General features: G+C 61.4%; 1 protein-coding gene across 1 annotated transcript; it reads left to right on the top strand.

The window, feature by feature from the left end:
* The first annotated feature begins 397 nt into the window (after positions 1 to 397).
* On the top strand, positions 398 to 11,268 carry Dact2 (dishevelled binding antagonist of beta catenin 2). Its single transcript, XM_042672396.1, has 4 exons — positions 398 to 625; positions 6,422 to 6,554; positions 7,773 to 8,051; positions 9,107 to 11,268. The coding sequence occupies exons 1-4, from the start codon at positions 398 to 400 to the stop codon at positions 10,819 to 10,821; spliced, it is 2,355 nt and encodes a 784-aa protein (XP_042528330.1). The 3' UTR covers positions 10,822 to 11,268.
* Positions 11,269 to 15,307: the final 4,039 nt, after the last annotated feature.

Raw genomic sequence — 15,307 nt, 5'->3', positions numbered from 1 at the left:
AGGGCCCAGGGGGGGTCACAGGGCTCTGGAGGGGGCGCAGGGCCCAGGGGGGAGGGTCACAGCGCTCTGGAGGGGGCGCAGGGCCCAGGGGGGGGTCACAGCGCTCTGGAGGGGGCGCAGGGCCCAGGGGGGGGTCACAGCGCTCTGGAGGGGGCCCAGGGTGGGGGGGTCACAGCGCTCTGGAGGGGGCCCAGGGGGGAGGGTCACAGCGCTCTGGAGGGGGCGCAGGGCCCGGAAGGCGCGGCCGCGCGGACCTGGGGCGGTGCCAGCACCCTGCGCGGCGGCGATAGGTCCCGCCCGCCGGCGACCCGCGGGCCGGGGCGGGGAGAGGCGGCGGCGGCGGGCGCGGGCGCGGCGGGCGGCGCTCAGGCTCCGCGGCAGCGGCGGCGGCGGCGGGATGTGGGCGCCGGGCGCCCCCGCGGGCCGGGACCGCCGCAGGGTGGGCGCGCGGCTGCGCGCGGCGCTGGCCGGGCTGCAGGAGCTGCGGGGGCTGCGCGCCGCGCACCAGGCGCGCGTGCGGGGCGCCCTGGCCACGCATCCCCAGCGCGGGGCCCCCGACCCCCGCGGCGCCCGCGGCCCGGAGCTGCGGCTGGAGGCGACGCTGGCCGCCCTGCAGGAGCAGCTGGTAGGGGCCGGGTGCGGGGCCGGGCGCGGGGCCGGGTGCGGGGCCGGGTGCGGGGCAGGGGCGCGGGGCCGGGCGCGGGGCCCGGGCGCGCGGCAGGGGCGCGGGGCCCGGATGCGGGGCTGGGGCGCGGGGGCCGGGCGCGGGGCAGGGGCGCGGGGCCCGGACGCGGGCCGGGCCAGGGTGCGGGGCGCGGGGCAGGGGCGCGGGGCCCGGACGCGGGGCAGGGGCGCGGGCCGGGCCAGGGTGCGGGGCGCGGGGCCCGGACGCGGGGCAGGGGCGCGGGGCCCGGACGCGGGCCGGGCCAGGGTGCGGGGCGCGGGGCAGGGGCGCGGGCCGGGCCAGGGTGCGGGGCGCGGGCCGGGCCAGGGTGCGGGGCGCGGGGCAGGGGCGCGGGGCCCGGACGCGGGGCCCGGACGCGGGCCGGGCCAGGGTGCGGGGCGCGGGGCCGGGACTTCCGAGCGCGGAGCTGGGAGCTGGGAGCGCGGCGCCTTCCGGAGCGGAACGGAGCGGAGCGGCCAGGCCCGCGCCCGCGCCCCGCGCCCGGCCCCACCTGCTGCCCGCGGGCGCGCAGAGCGGGACCTCGGGTCGTGGGGTCAAGCTGCTCCTCTGAGGGCTTCGGTGACTCGATTTCCCCTCGCCCCTCCCCCGCCCCGGCCGGGCCCGCGGTGTGCTGGGTTGGGGACCCCGCCGGTCCATCTCGGTGACTTGTTATCAGAGCTGCAAACCAGGGCCCGTGCCGAGCCTGTGATCCCAGCTCCCCAGGTTCAAAGCCAGCCCGGGCAGGGAAGGCCGCGAGTCTCTGATCTCCAGTGAACCACCCAAAAGCCTGGACGTGGTGCTGTGGCTCAGGTGGTAGAGCGCCAGCCTTGGGCCAGGGACAGCGCGAGGTCCTGAGCTCAAGCCCCAGGACGGACACACAAAAGCTCTTTCCAAATCTGGCCTGAGAAGAGGTGGAAAGGGGGCCCCTGATGCTCTCCACTGTCTTCTCTGTCCCGGCCCGCCCGCCGCGGGGTGAGGAGACCCACAATTACTCCTGTGCCTCTTACTTCAGGGGGTAATTTCATGTAACTTACTAGAGTCAAAGAAAGAAACCTGGTTTATTACATTTTTTGCAATGCTGCAATTTCTTAGAAGAAAAAGAAAATGCTATGGACGCCTTTGAGTCATCCGTTCATCTGTGAAATTTTACAATAGGCATTTAGATCTGTCCTGTTTTTTTTTTTTTTTAAGTGGCAGCAAGTTGCTAGGTGAGGCTGTGCGTTCCTCCGGGCTTAGCTCAGTCCTGCTGAGGAGGGGAGGGGAAGGGAGGGAGTCAGGAAGTGCGGGTCTGGAGGAGGCTGGACTCCTGCTACCTGTCCCACAGAGGAGCTGGGGGAGGGCCACCGGGCTGGCTGGGCTGGCTGGGGGGCCCTTCACATACCTCCCAGTCAGGTGGCCGGTGTGAGGTGTGGACTTGCTATGCGGGGGTGCCTTTGTGACCTGGGTCAGACACAGCAGCCTGCAGGCCAGTTAGAGGCCAAGAGCGTTCATTTTCAAGGGGCTGGAACCTAGTTGATGTTTAACTTGGCTGCGGTCTTGTACAAGTTGGAGCTGTGAGTATTCAGCCTCTAATTGCAAGTCATCTTTTGGAGGAGATCAAACAGGTTTTTTGTTTAATTTTTTTTTAATGTGTGGAGACCAGAAGGAACACGCAGACTTTGTCTCAAAACTTTGTTCTTGGAATGGATTATGGATCAAAAGAGAAGAATTGAATTAGGGTGACATCAGCCAGCGCTGAACACTTTTACATTTTTCTTGCAGAGGAAAAAAATCCTGAGCAGTGCTAGTTCTTTAGTGCAGAAAGCAATCCCAGGGCTGCAGTCCAGGAACTCCTCCCCTCTGCTCACCAGGTGTGAAGACAGTCCTCCAGTGGGGACACGCTCTGGCTTTTCTAGGGATTTAAGCTCTCCTGGGGAAGGGAAGCAGCTCTCATCAAATGGGTGGCGGCCTTCTAAATGGTGTCTGAAGTTGCCAGGAGAGTGCCAACAGATTCTGTGGGACAAAGGAATGAGCTGAACAAAAAGAAATGATTTCAGTCCTCCCGTCTCCCTGTGCGGAGGCCCCTGGGGCCTCTGTCCCCATATTCTGCGGCTGTCAGTCCTGGGTAGAGCTGACTGAGCCTCACATTTTCAGGGGAACTCGAGGTTCCCAGAAAGCAGCCGCATATCCACTGTGGAAAAGATGGAGCTCTCCCAGAGCCCTTAAGAGGAAAGCCATGGCTCCAAACCTGGCGTTCATCTGCCTTCCACCAGCGGTGCTCCGGCGACCTCTGGGCCTGCAGGGAAGCCAGAGGAGAGCTATGGGGAAATCTCACCCGCAGAGTTTCCCGGTGGCTGCCATGCTGGTCCTGACTCGTTGGGAGAGCAGTGCTCGTAACAGCTCCTTCCCACAGGCTGTAGCTGTAGCTCAAGAACGAAGGCTGCTGAGCAGCCACCCGCTGTGCTCCGCTGGGCCCTGGTGTCTTCCTTGGACCCACTTCGCGCTCTGGGGGACACCTTCTCCCTGGGTCTGAGCCCTGAGCCCTGCCCTTCACTGGGCTTCGTGGAACTGTTCTGCAGGAGGTGTGAAGTCTACTTCCATGTCCACTCCTAGCTCTCGTGTAAAGGGGGGGAAGTGTTAGATGCCATCTCTGAACGCTAAGGCACTGTTAATTTTTGTCCTCTGAACATGCCATTCCGTTTTTTGCTGGGACTGTCCAAAGGGGAAGGCCGCAAACCAGGCCATTTTCTGTGTCCATTCTTGGGAGGGCAGGTTGAGGACGCTTCCTGGGTAAGAGTCCCGCGGTGCGCCAGCCGTGCCCGCCGGCCGTACACCGGCACGGGGATGCCAGCCCTCCCCGGCGGGTTCAGGCCCGTCTCCCGCCACCCCCGGGAGTTGGCCTGTTCTCAGTCCGTGGCGGGTGGAGCGAGCTGAGGGCAGGCAGCACAGCTCTCCGCAGGGCAGAAGCTGTCCTCTGCTTGGAAGTTCAGGAATTGGGCTCTAGGTGGCTATGAACTGTCCCTCCCTTCCCGGAACACAGCAACCGTGCTAGGCACACAATTCTGTAAGGAGGAGTAAGAAGCTCCAAACTGGAGTCGGTGTGAAACACCTGTGAGGTGCTGAGAATCCCGGACACAGGCCCGTGGACAGGGGAGGGGCCGAGGGCCAGCCAGAGTCACCTGGGAATCTCTGTCAGCGCCTCAATGATTAACCAGAAACGGTCTGGAGGCCAGCTGGGCCCGTGCTAAGCCCAGAGAGGCTGGGTCGTGTGCACGCATGCGTGCACGGGTGCTGTTCCACAGCCCCTGCGATGTCCTGAGAAGGAAAGCCGCATCTAGGAAGACCACCTGAGGCCTTAGTGACTCAGTAATTTTTTCCTGGGAGCCTGCGGGTAATTGGGCCGCGTGCACTGTCTGTGCTCTGCGGCACCCGGCGGCACTGGGTCTCACTCGCCTTTGTGAAGGTGTGCATGGTGAAGCCAGGGTGTTTGGGGTGGGGTTGGGGACACGAGGTTGTTCGGGACCGGTCCTGCCTGGCTCACGTCGGCCGCTGATGTTGTGACTCTGACTTCAGACCTCAGAGGTGGCTCCTGGGGGAGAATTTCAGACAGATGAGCCAGTGAGGTCGGCCCCCAGCTCGCCCCGTCGGGGTGGGGCTTGAAGAGATTCCTATCAACAGGAAAGCACCCCATCTGCTTCCCAAGCCTGCCGATTTCTCCATTGAAATCACCAACAGAACTCCCAACAGAAATGTAATCTCCCCCTGGACAAAGCCACTCACACATGGGCCTCTAACTCCCCAGGGGGTGGAGATTGGGAGGTTTGCGTTTGAGGCTAGTCCAGGCACAATTGAATCATGATACCTCACATCAACCAATAAAAAGTTGTGCAAGGTGATGTGTGCCCGTTACCCTGGCTGCACCAGGAGTGTCAATGAGAGGGTCCAGGCTGAACGTGGGCAGAAAGCCAGATCCTCCCTAGAAATAACCAGATGTGTGGCTCAAGTAGCAGAGCTCCTTCCTAGCATGTACAACACCCTGAGTTCAAGCCCTACTTCTGCCAAAGGAAAAGAGCACTTTCTTAAATAGAAAGAACTATATAGTTGCGTCCATGAATTATCTATTCTCAAGCTAATTGTTAATCAATAAATTGGAAAACGGGGGAAACTGTCCAGTTGGGAGAAAGAGATCAGCACATCCTCACTACGTGTATAGTTCAGTATACATTTGACATATGCAATGTTCCCATGCCTGTATCCATGCATTCACGTATACTATAACATACGTGTACATGCATGTATGCACACATGTTCGTAAGAGTAGGTGATGAGTAGACCCAGAGCAGAGGCTGTGGTCTATGAGCAACAGCCCACAGAGGTGTGCTGCAGACTTGGGCAGAGCTGGGATTGTTGTCATGTGTGATCCTGGGGCGGCTTTTCCAGGCAGAGCCGGACTCCCTGACCTGCAGTGCCCGGGCCCGCACAGGGCTGCCTTTCCTAGCACTCTCCTCTCACCTCTGTCGGGTTGAAGCACTGCTGGAAGAGGGAGATGGGAGTCAGGGGCAGGGGTCGGCCTGTCCCCCACCCGAGGACACTCACCCCAAGGGTCACAGCCCAAGGGCAGCTGTGAAGAGCATCACCATACCAACTAAATTCTTACCTGGAAATAAAAGCAAGCAAGTCGGTACTAAGGTCCCCTCTGGTCCGCTACTGAGGTCTGTGTGTGGCCACGTGGCTTCACAAGTCACATTATTCTGCATTCTTATGAAAGAAATTGCAGATGAAGTTTTTAAGTTTCTTGGAGAAAACTATGAATGTGTGTACATGCATATGTTTGTGTGTATGTGTGCATGTGTTCTGGGCAGGGGTCAGAGGACTCTTTTTCCATGAAGTGTATGTGTGTGCATATGCATGTGTGCACGTGTGCATGTGTGTGTGTGTGTGTGTGGTGGGCAGGCATCAATGGACCCTTTCCTGAAGTGTGTGTGCATATGCTTGTGTGTGCATGTGTGTGTGTGTGTGTTGTGGGCAGGCATCAGTGGACTCTTTTCCTGTAGTATGTGTGCACGTGTGTGCACATGTGTGTGGTGGGCAGGGCTAGTGGACTCTTCCTGTAGTGTGTTCATGTGTGTGCACGTGTGTGCAGATGTGTGTGTGTGGTGAGCAGGGCTAGTGGACTCTTCCTGTAGTGTGTGTGCACGTGTGTGCATGTGTGTGTGTGCATGTGGTGGGCAGGGCCAGTGGACTCTTTTCTTGTAGTGTGTGTGCACGTGTGTGCAGATGTGTGTGTGTGTGCATGTGGTGGGCAGGGCCAGTGGACTCTTTTCCTGTAGTGTGTGTGCACGGGTGTGCACGTGTGTGCAGATGTGTGTGCGTGTGGTGGGCAGGGCCAGTGGACTCTTTTCCTGTAGTGTGTGTGCACGTGTGTGCACGTGTGTACAGATGTGTATGTGTGCGTGTGGTGGGCAGGGCCAGTGGACTCTTCCTGTAGTGTGTGTGCATGTGTGTGCACGTGTGTGCAGATGTGTGTGTGTGTGGCGTGCAGGGCCAGTGGACTCTTTTCCTGTAGTGTGTGTGCACGGGTGTACACATGTGTGCAGATGTGTGTGTGTGCATGTGGTGGCAGGGCCAGTGGACTCTCTTCCCTGCAGTTCAGCAGGGGATTGCTTCCCATTCAGGGGCAGCTCCAGCTTCTGGGGCATCTGAGAGTGCAGGTCATACTCACACCTGACCTCACCTCTGGGCTTGGCTCGTTCACTCTCTCTTTCCTCCCCGGCTTAGTCCCGGTTGAGACGGCAGGATGCCGGCCTAAAGACCCACCTGGACCAGCTGGACCAGCAGATCAGCGAGCTGCAGCTGGATGTGTGCCGGCCGGCCTGCGAAGCCCTGGACAGCGACAGCAGGCCCAGCTCAGGTATGGCCAGCGCCCAGACCAGCAGCAGCCTGCCTGAAGGCCCTGCCTCCACGCCCAGGGCCGGCGCAGCCTTTGCCAGGGTGGAGCTGTGCGCTGCCACCCCGCAGACCCCGCTTGACACAGGGAGAGCGCAGAGCCCGCCTCTGCTCTCAGGCAGCGTTCAAAGCCAAAGAACTGGTAGTAAGCCTGGAAACGTGTATCTGATCAAAGAACTCAAAACTGAAATGCGTCTATCTAAGTGTGTTGAAGGGGCATGTAATATACATATGTGTATATTATACATATGTATATACATATACACATACGTAAATTGGGAAACACTGTCTTCTGACGGAACAGAACCCATGAATTTTCAACTCTTCCTGGACCGAGGCAGCTTGCTGGCTCTGTTTATGTTGGATACTCTTGGAGGACATGCGTGCCATTTTATACCCCACAAGAACCTATGGGTATTTAAGCCTGTGTTTCAGTCTGAAGTTTGAGTAAGGTGTCAGAGACTCAAACAAGTCCTTTCCTCTTGCTCACTGCCCTGTCTGGAGGTCCTGGGGGGCGGGGGTAGGAGCAGCGGGTGCGGCTCAGCCGGCCTGGCTCAGGCCCCTCCTGGGGGGGGGAGGGTAGGAGCAGCGGGTGCGGCTCAGCCGGCCTGGCTCAGGCCCCTCCTGCTTTCTATGCCTGTGCAGCACTCGGCAGTGCAGCCCGTGTCTCGGGACGCACGGTTGGAGATGGTTTGCTTGGCCAGCTGCGTGTCTACCCACCACAAGCACTGTCCACGCATTGCTCTGCAGTTAGCTCTGGGCTGGGCACCAAGGCGAGAGACTGAGGGGTCCTGGAGTGTCCCCCTGTGTGCCTGCAGACTCATGTAAAGGCACCTAGGCTGGGGAGAGGAGGGCACTGGGGCCGTTTATCCATGCATGCATGCATCCATGCATGCAGGGCCCAGGGACCCTCGCCACCCCCATTTTGCAGTCAGTGGTCACATGTCCGTGCAGAACCCACTGGCTGAGGAAGGGATGAGCAACCTCGGGTGCAGCTGATCTGACCCACACACACCAGCACAGACAGTTACAGAAAATCCAGAACATTCCTGCCCTAGGCCTGTCCCCAGCCTCCCCTTCTCAGGGCCCCTCACACCTCCCTGAGCCAGCACAAGAGAAAGTGTCCTCTGGATGGAAGGCCTACCCCCTTCTGCACTGACCAGCCTCTGTTGGCTCTGTCCAGGCTTCTACGAGCTGAGCGACGTGGGCTCCTGCTCCCTGTCCACCTCCTGTGCCTCTGTGTGCAGCGACCGCCTCTCCCCATCTCTGGGCAGTTGGCTGCCTGTCTTCCAGCCCTCCAAAGCCAGGCCCGGCATGGGAGACTGGCGGCCCAGGTCTGCAGATGAGACCACGGTGCCAGCCTGGAGGCCCCAGCTCACCAAAGAAGGCGCCAGGCCCTTGGACAGAACTGAGGACGCAGGCCAGCCCTGGGAAGTGTTCCGGCCCAGGCCGGTGTCTACAGGTGAGAGAGTCGGGCAATGATGGGAGAGTCGTGTAGGTGTGGGCAGATGGCAGAGCCATCCCCCCAGCCCCCAGGAGGATGGGCAGACGCACCCCATGCAGCACCACAGGGAGGAGGAGTCAGTGCATCGGCCTCGCTGGCACTGCAGGTGGGCTGCGCCAGGAATCTGGCTTTCTTATTTAAATTGGACATCAGAAAACCTGCAGGTTTAAGTCCGCCAAAGCCCCTAATTAGCAGGGTTTGAAGTCTAGGTTCAAGCAGAGTTTATAGACAGCTCACTTAGCTCCTTCACCTTGTCCTCAAAGGGAAAGATGCCACTTGGGTTTCATTTTATTTCCAACCTAAGGCACAAGACACGAGTTGGGCCTGGGTGTAGCCCTGGTCTCTCTGTAGTGAGAGTTCCCAGATCCACTCCCAGGAGCCTGGGAACCTTTATGCCTGTTCAGATGCAGGCATTGGTCTCTGGAGGCCTCAGGGCTACGGTAATGTGAGGAGCAGAGATGGCTCCTCCTGCTGCCAAGGAGCAGGGATCAGTATGCACACACAGGCCATCTTTGATGAAGGATCAGGGATCAGTATGCACAGCACACACAGGCCACCTCTGACAGAGGAAGAATCAGGGATCACTATGCACACACAAGCCATCTTTGATGAAGGATCAGGGATCAGTATGCACAGCACACACAGGCCACCTCTGACAGAGGAAGGATCAGGGATCAGTATGCACACAGGCCATCTTTGATGAAGGATCAGGGACCAGTATGCACACATACAGGCCATCTCTGGCAGATGAAGGAGAAGGGATCAGTGTGCATGCACAGGCCAGCTACAGCAGAAGAAGGAGCAGGGATCAATATGCACACACAGAGACCACCTTTGACAGTAGAAGCAGGGATCAGTATGCATGCACAGGCCATCTCTGGCAGATGAAGGAGCAGAGATTAGTATGTATACAGACCATCTCAGATGGAGGCAAGACTTGCTGCTTCCTGTGGGAGAGGAAGGATAGGGAACTTGAATTCTCCTTGTTGATCTGTTTATGCATACTTTCCTAGGTGACCTTGAGAGAGTGTTCCCAGTTGACCTGGGGCTCCACGACACTGGCCCAGACAACACCTCTGCCTCCTCCTGCCAGGGGATAGACGTCCCCTCCCATGCCCTGGACCCCACGTACCAATGTGACCTGGTGGCCAGGGGCGGCCAGGAGGTGTACCTGTACCCCAGCCCTCTGCACGCCGTGGCGCTGCAGAGCCCCCTGTTTGCTCCCACTAAGGAGACCCCGCAACCTGTCAGCCAGTCACCCCCCAAGACGCCCCCTTTAAGCTCCCGAAGTCTGAGTGGGACCCAGGCTGGGCCCGCTCACGAGCCAGGCACGGCTGGGGCCTACATCAATAGGCTGCTGAATCTGAGGGGCCAAAGGGTCCCCCAGAGGGGTGTTGTGGGGGTACAGGGGCCCCCGAGATGCAGCACATCCCCCTCCCCACAGCAGCTAGCCGGCCAGCCGTCAGGAAGTGGTGGTCGGCCTGAGAAGCCGGGGTGCACCCCAGGAGAGGGTGCACACAGGATGGCGCGGGGCAGGGCTGCCGGCAGAGACGGCCCCGGGCAGCAGGGGCTCGGGTCCCCCACGGACTCCCTCTCCTCCGACAGCCCCCCAGAGGACAGGCCCAAGCCCTGGGGTTGCTCTGTGGACGGGGAGCCCACGGTGGGCCCCTCGGTCTGCGCCCAGGCTCGGCAAGGCCATGACGACCGAGGCCCCGGCCGCGCCCCATTGCCCTCCGCGGAGAGGAGCCACGGGAGCCCTCCTCTGCCTCCGGGGCCCTTGGTCCGCCCAGCCCGCGCTGTGGGTGACGCGTGCCCAGTGCTGCCGGCCGGCCTCCCACAGCCCCCGGCCATGAGTGTCAGGAGCAGGGCCGGAGACGGGGTGCCGCGGCCCGGGAGGCCGCTGCCAGCACTGCCAGAAAGACACTGGGGCTTCCATGCCGGCCCTGCGCTGCCCCCGGCGTGGGGCCCCCCGCACAGACCCCACGGTGGGGGCCCGCGGAGGAGGCCCGTGCTGGCCAGGGAGGCTCCGGGGCGGTCCTGCTCCGAGTCCACCCTCTACCCTGTGCCCCTCTCCGTCCCCCTGGTGGTGGCCCCCCAGGAAGGTTACCAGGACACTTCCCACGCCTTGTTCCTGGGGGAGGCTGCGCCCCTCGGGGCGGCCTCCAGGAGAAAGCAGCGCCGGTGGCGGTCCACGGTGGAGATCTCAGCTGGGGGCCTCCCTGCCAGCCGCCCGGAGCCCGACACGGGAGCCCCCCGACCCAGGTCCATCACAAGGAAAGCAAATGGTCCCTGGGACCAGAGCAGGCCCGCGCTGGCCCGGCAGGATGCCTGTGCCAGGGGCGAGTCGGAGCCCTGGGAGCCCTCGGCTGAGGGCGCCCATCAGCGCCCCTCCACCATCGCCGAGACCAGCGAGGAGGAGGAGGAGGAGGACGAGGCGGCCAGTGACCACACCACCAACTGCTTTGGGGACCAGGAGTCCAGCAGCAGCGATGTGGACTGCTGCGTCCAGAGCAGCAGCAGCAGCCGCCCAGCCGGCGGGCCCGGGGCCGTGGGGGGGGGGCCGGCCTGGCCTGGGGAGGCCCCCCTACCCCTCCCGAAGGCCTGGAGGGGGGCCAGGCCGCCCCTGCCCCCCATGCCCAAGCTGTGCCGCATCAAGGCCTCCAAGGCCCTGAAGAAAAAGATCCGCAGGTTCCAGCCCACAGCCCTGAAGGTCATGACCATGGTGTGAGCAGCGCGCCTGACCGGGGCACCAGACGTGACCCGGGCTGCGTGACGCCCAGTGTGATGCCCCGCACGAGGGCCCGCGGGGAGAGGATCAGCTCGAGTGCCCCTGCGGACCGGCGTTGGCGTCCGGAGTGACCCTCTGAGGAGCCCCAGGGGCGCCGGCCCCGAACTTGGCTGTGAGCTCTGAGGGCCCCACCCTGGCTGAGATGCACAACCCAGCAGGACGGGGTGCAGACTTCGTGTCTGGGGGCTGGCACCTTCCTGCCCAGCCATCCAGGCCAGCCCTGACCTCCATCCTGTCTTACGCCCCGGCTGCCGGTCTGGGGGCCGGGCTCCAAGTCCTTAAACCACCCACCCCAGCCCCCCGAAGCATCCCCTCCGCACACGGCCTGAATTCCCATGCCATGCTGTGGCCAGCATGAGTCTGCAAAATAAAAGTACCTGCTATGTGCCCTCGCTGTGGTGCTGGTTCTGGTCCTCCCGGTCCCTGTGCAGACGTGGCCGGTTCCAGTCAAGGCCTCATGGGTGTGAGGGGACCCCAGAGGCCAGACTGCTTCCAGTGCAGAGGTTAGCCACGACCGTGTCCATAAAACCAACTTCAAACCCCTCACTCCCGAGGGAAGTGTCCCTCCTCTTCCTCTCTCCACGGAGAAGGGGAGGTGCAGGGAGGTGCACAGTGCTCCACAAGGTGCTCCACACAGGTAACCCCACAGTGCTCCTCACGGTGCTCCTCACGGTGCTCCTCTCAGGTGCTCCACACAGGTGCTCCACACAGTGCTCCTCACGGTGCTCCACACAGGTGCTCCTCATGGGTGCTCCACAAGGTGCTCCACACAGTGCTCCTCACGGTGCTCCTCACGGTGCTCCACACAGTGCTCCTCACAGTGCTCCACACAGTGCTCCACACAGTGCTCCTCACAGGTGCTCCACACAGTGCTCCTCACAGTGCTCCTCACGGTGCTCCACACAGTGCTCCACACAGTGCTCCACAAGGTGCTCCTCATGGTGCTCCACACAGGTGCTCCACACAGTGCTCCACACAGTGCTCCACACAGTGCTCCTCACAGTGCTCCACACAGTGCTCCACACAGTGCTCCTCACAGGTGCTCCACACAGGTGCTCCACACAGTGCTCCTCACAGTGCTCCACAAGGTGCTCCACACAGTGCTCCACAAGGTGCTCCACACCAGTGCTCCACACAGTGCTCCTCACGGTGCTCCTCACGGTGCTCCTCACGGTGCTCCACACGGTGCTCCACACAGTGCCCCACACAGTGCTCCTCACGGTGCTCCTCACGGTGCTCCACACAGTGCTCCTCATGGGTGCTCCACAAGGTGCTCCTCACGGGTGCTCCTCAGGTGCTCCTCACGGTGCTCCACACAGTGCTCAACACAGTGCTCCTCACGGTGCTCCACACAGTGCTCAACACAGTGCTCCTCACAGTGCTCCACACAGGTGCTCCACACAGTACTCCTCACGGTGCTCCACACAGGTGCTCCTCACAGTGCTCCTCACAGTGCTCCTCACAGTGCTCCTCACAGTGCTCCACACAGGTGCTCCACACAGTGCTCCACACAGTGCTCCACACAGGTGCTCCACACAGGTGCTCCACACAGTGCTCCTCACGGTGCTCCACATGGTGCTCAACACAGTGCTCCTCACAGTGCTCCACACAGGTGCTCCACACAGTACTCCTCACGGTGCTCCACACAGGTGCTCCTCACAGTGCTCCTCACGGTGCTCCACACAGTGCTCCTCACAGTGCTCCACACAGTGCTCCACACAGTGCTCCTCATGGGTGCTCCACACAGTGCTCCACAAGGTGCTCCTCACAGTGCTCCACACAGTGCTCCACATAGGTGCTCCACACAGTGCTCCACACAGTGCTCCACAAGGTGCTCCTCACAGTGCTCCACACAGTGCTCCACACAGGTGCTCCACACAGTGCTCCACACAGTGCTCCACACAGTGCTCCACACAGGTGCTCCACACAGTGCTCCACACAGTGCTCCACACAGTGCTCCTCACAGTGCTCCACACAGTGCTCCTCACGGGTGACCCCGCAGTGCTCCTCATGGGTGCTCCTCACAGTGGCACTCATAGGTGCTCCCAAGTACGGGGTGAGGAGTCTTGTGTCTTGGTCCAGGCGGCTTTCTGCTGGGAAGTTCACGCATGCAGGTGCTCCTGTGGCCAGGGGTCGGGAGGACCGTCCCAAAGTCTTCCCGGATCCTGGAGCTCCCTCCCCCACGCCTCGCACACTCCACATACATGGCAGGGACTTTGGAGAGAATCCAGTTCAGAGCTCAGCTGAACCATGACCAGGATTCACACGCGGTGCATATCCCGTAACAAGCAGCTGGTTTGGGATGCAGTTTGAAGAGATCAAGGAGCAAGAGACTGGCTGATGTTCCCTAACAAGGAATTCCTCTGCTGTGGGGAGACTGTGCGTGCCCTGGCAGCCACGGCCCTCCGGGGACAGATGGGCACAGGGGGCTGCCCGGCTGAAGAGGAGCTTGAGGGAGACCCCTGCATGGCTACCCAGCCCCCTCCTGAGGACAGAGCTACCTGCAGTAACCTGGCTGAGCTGGACAGATGCTGGCTGGTGACACTGGCCCTCTCTGTGATACCCCCAGAGCTGGGCCGCAGAGCTGGGGACACCACAATGCGGTGAACCCAGCAGAGCTGGGGAGGACTGAGGTGTGGGTCTCTGCACGGCATTCTCGGTGGCCATCCTGGCCCCAGTTACCCGAGGCCTGCTGCATCCTGGACATGAGCTGCAGCCGCCAAGCCTCAAGGCTCCTGCAGGGCCGTGCCCTGCCTCACCCTCAGGACCCAGAGCTGGGAGTCGCGAGAGGACGCCGGGGTCAGGGAGAGGACAGGATGGTGGGACATGACACAACACCGTGACCGTGAGGAGAGCCGGCCCTGACCAGGCTCTCGTACCCCCCCAGTCACCCCGAGTGCCTGCGAGATGCTCCTGTGGGAAGGAGCAGTCAGGACCTGCTCTAGGAAGCTGGCACGCCCTACGAGGGGGCCTGTGGCAAGCAGTGATTGACGGGACCCTCCAGGCTGTGTCCCCGGCTGCGGCTAGTCCAGATGAACCCTGACATCAGGATCCAGCGTGAACAGGACGGTTAAGGAGTTGATGTGGGCCGAGTCAGGGCCCGCCCAGCAGGCCGCACAGGGTCCCGTCTCCATAGCACGGGCAGCAAGGTCTCTGATGCATGGAGAGCCGCCCAGACCCACCAGGCGAGAACAAGCAAGGATGGTTCACAGGAGCCGGCTCTCCTGCATGCGCAGGGCTGGTCCTGGTAGAAGAAGGGACACATCGAGGAAGTGTCCATTGTTGATTGAGTCCCGGCAGCTGGTGCTGCCTGCCCAGTGGTCGTTCTTCAGAGATACCTCAGGCAGACTGCTGCAGCTGTGGGTCGGAGTTCTGCTTCTACCAGTGGCCCGGCCATTAGGACGTAATGGGGTTTGCGATTCGAGAGGTCTGAGGTCTGGATAGCAATCGTAGCCTCAACCGAGGGCCTGCCCCAGGCCTGGGCAGGTGCGGGGCAGCGGGGACCCCACTGACCTGGGGCGGAACACCACTCACGTCTGCGAGGATGGTGCCCCATCTCCGGCAGAGAGCACATGCCTTGAGCAGCAGTGACAGGTGGCCTGCCAGGCTCTGCAGGCCGCGGCTCCTGCCCCCAGCCCCGGAGGCCCCTGCCTCCAGGGAAGTGTGGGCTGTGGGAGCAGCGTGCGGCCGCACTTCACCTGCCGTCGGGCATCCGCGCTCTACAGAAGGCAGACTCACCCCGCTGTGTGAGCCTCAGGCATGCTGACCCCAGGACTGGAGAACCACGGAGACTGCACACAGCACAGAGGAGGACTTCACGTCGGCATGACTCATCCTCTGCGGGGAACTGTGCAGAAGCCGTAGGAGTCCGGATTAGCTCCCACGCGGACTGAGCAATGTGAGCTAACATGAGATCCCACGCAATCCGAACACTGGGTGCTTGCAGTTTCCTACATGTAATTTAGGGGAAAGAGCAGTGTGTCGGGGTGTTCTCAGAAGCCTGCAGTTGAGAGAACCCCCTTACTTGGTTAAGGTGGGTATTCATGAACTCTGAGGTTTATAGCGCAGCTCTTGGTGGCTGACATTTCTTATCTACTATTATCTTTAACAAGTATGTGTGATTGGTAATTAATATTTACTTAGCACTTTTTACAAAGCAGTTCCCGAAAGTCTCCCTTTGATGCTCGTGGCACTTCCATGAGCTCGGAGAGGTGGCGTTCTGTACAGACACCATATGAACGCTGAAGACCTGAAGTCAGAATGAACAAGCGCCCGGTGCAGATGGCCGGGCACCACTGCAAGGTGGCTGAGCTCAGACTGGGGCCTCGGTTCAAACCCCGCTCTGCCAGCCCTGCTCATCACCGGCAAGGAGGGCGTAGCTCCGTCACCTTCCTCTGCCTGAGTTCTTCTCGTCTGTAATCTCATC

This window comes from Dipodomys spectabilis, unplaced genomic scaffold (assembly GCF_019054845.1).
Source record: "Dipodomys spectabilis isolate Male_0828 unplaced genomic scaffold, ASM1905484v1 ptg000702l, whole genome shotgun sequence".
NCBI lineage: Eukaryota > Metazoa > Chordata > Mammalia > Rodentia > Heteromyidae > Dipodomys > Dipodomys spectabilis.
Note: the sequence above shows the minus strand (reverse complement) of the source record. Positions and strands in the feature narration are given on the sequence as shown.